Raw genomic sequence first — 2,500 nt, 5'->3', positions numbered from 1 at the left:
TTACTAGTGAACGCTGCAAGGAGCTAAAACCTGAGACGCACATGTGGAGGCTTCCAGTGTCGAGAAATTTTGTGTGGCTTGCCTGTAGAGAAACAATGATTAGTGGAATGAAGTGAGAGACAGTAGAAAAGATGGTAGTCTAAGTAGGTGTGTTTGTTTATTGGGTTTTTGAGTCTAACATGTGGGTGTTTCTTGGTGTAATTGTTGTTGATCCGTTTGCTTGTAGACATTGATATTAATTTATTATTCTTTAATTATATTAATATAATAATTAATTAATTATAATATTAATTAATTAATACAATTACAATAAATATGTTACCCTGATAATTGATTATTGTTGTTCTAATTATATTAATACATTAATTAATTAATCTAATTAGTATAAATTAATTAACTGCCTATTGTTGTTCTAATTATAATAAATATATTAATTAATTAATATAAATATAATCTAATTATAATTAATAGATTAATTAACATAATTATAATCTAGTTATAATAAATATATTAATCTACTTTGTGTTGTTTGTGTCTGTTTAACTGGTTACATGCATGGTTGTCTAAAATTCTGTCCATCTGTGGTTGATACGTTACATGTAATTATATGTAAAAGCATTTGACAAACGATCAAGAAACAAAACATCCGCGTTTGTCTATCTGTCTGTCTGTCTATGTGTTTGTCCATTTATTTGTCTGTATTTGTATATCTTTGCCTGTTTGTCTGTCTATCTGTCTACGTGTTTGTCCATTTATTTGTCTGTATTTGTATATCTTTGCTTGTCTATCTGTCTGTCTGTCTATGTGTTTGTCCATTTATTTGTCTGTATTTGTATATCTTGCTTGTCTATCTGCCTGTCTGTCTATGTGTTTGTCCATTTATTTGTCTGTATTTGTATATCTTTGCCTGTTTGTCTGTCTATCCGTCTATGTGTTTGTCCATTTATTTGTCTGTATTTGTATATCTTTGCTTGTCTATCTGTCTGTCTGTCTATGTGTTTGTCCATTTATTTGTCTGTATTTGTATATCTTTGCCTGTTTGTCTGTCTGTCTGTCTATGTGTTTGTCCATTTATTTGTGTGTATTTGTATATCTTTGCTTGTCTATCTGCCTGTCTGTCTATGTGTTTGTCAATTTATTTGTCTGTATTTGTATATCTTTGCCTGTTTGTCTGTCTATCTGTCCATGTGTTTGTCCATTTATTTGTCTGTATTTGTATATCTTTGCTTGTCTATCTGCCTGTCTGTCTATGTGTTTGTCCATTTATTTGTGTGTATTTGTATATCTTTGACTGTTTGTCTGTCAATTTGTCTATGTGTTTGTCCATTTATCTGTCTGTATTTGTATATCTTTGCTTGTTTGTCTGTCTGTCTGTCTGTCTATGTGTTTGTCCTTACATCTGTCTGTATTTGTATATCTATGCCTGTTTGTCTGTCTATCTGTCTATATGTTTGTCCATTTATTTGTCTGTATTTGTATATCTTTGCTTGTTTTGTCTGTCTGTCTGTCTGTGTTTGTCCATTTATTTGTCTGTATTTGTATATCTTTGCTTGTTTTGTCTGTCTGTCTGTCTGTGTTTGTCCATTTATTTGTCTGTATTTGTATATCTTTGCTTGTCTATCTGTCTATCTGTCTATGTGTTTGTCCATATATTTGTCTGTATTTGTATATCTTTGCCTGTCTGTCTGTCTGTCTATGTGTTTGTCCATTAATTTGTCTGTATTTGTATCTCTGTCTGTTTGTCTGTCTGTCGGTCTAACATCCATTCGCCTGTCTGTCTGTCTATGTGTCTGTCTATTTATTTGTCTGTTTTTGTATCTTTGTCTGTTTGTCTGTCTGTCCATCTACCTGTCTAACGTCCATTCATCTGTCTGTGTGTCTATGTGTTTGTCCATTTATTTTTGTCTGTATTTGTATATCTTTGCCTGTTTGTCTGTCTGTCAATCTGACATCTATTCGTCTGTCTGTCTGTCTGTCTATGTGTCTGTCCATTTATTTGTCTGTTTTTGGATACCTTTGTCTGTTTGTCTGTCTGTCCATCTGTCTGCCTGATGTCCATTCATTTGTCTGTCTGTCCGTCCGTCTGTCTGACATCCATTCGTCTGTCTGTCTGTCAGTGTGTCTATGTGTCTGTCCATTTATGTGTTTGTATATCTTTTGTCTGTTTGTCTGTCTGTCCATCTATTCGTCTATCCGTCTGATGTCCACTTGTCTGTCCGTCTGTCTGTCTATGTGTCTGTCCATTGATTTGTCTGTATTTGTATATCTTTGTCTATCCATCTGATGTCCACTCGTCCGTCCGTCTGTCTGTCTATGTGTTTGTCCATTGATTTGACTGTATTTGTATATCTTTGTCTGTCTGTCTGTCTATGTGTATGTATGTTTGTTTGTCTGTCTGTCTGTCTATATGTATGTATGTTTGTTTGTCCACCCATCTGTCTGCCTGTTTAGTCTTCATCAATCTTTTGTGACCAAATAAGCCTACAAGTCAAATCATCTA

General features: G+C 33.6%; 1 protein-coding gene across 3 annotated transcripts in view; it reads right to left on the bottom strand.

The window, feature by feature from the left end:
• Nucleotides 1–2,500, bottom strand: part of LOC134192104 (DNA polymerase subunit gamma-1-like) — a 17,717-nt gene that overhangs the window by 14,335 nt on the left and 882 nt on the right. For all 3 annotated transcript variants that reach the window (XR_009971891.1, XM_062660794.1, XM_062660795.1), the window contains exon 2: nt 1–82. This exon is cut by the window's left edge and continues 430 nt beyond it. Coding sequence is in view for 2 of the 3 variants with exons in the window: in XM_062660794.1 (XP_062516778.1) it covers nt 1–82 (82 nt within the window). In the remaining variant the exon portion in view is untranslated. The remainder of the gene's footprint in view (nt 83–2,500) is intronic.

Source organism: Corticium candelabrum, chromosome 16 (genome assembly GCF_963422355.1).
Source record: "Corticium candelabrum chromosome 16, ooCorCand1.1, whole genome shotgun sequence".
In the NCBI taxonomy this organism is placed as follows: Eukaryota; Metazoa; Porifera; class Homoscleromorpha; order Homosclerophorida; family Plakinidae; genus Corticium; species Corticium candelabrum.
This window is presented reverse-complemented; position numbering and strand designations above follow the sequence as displayed.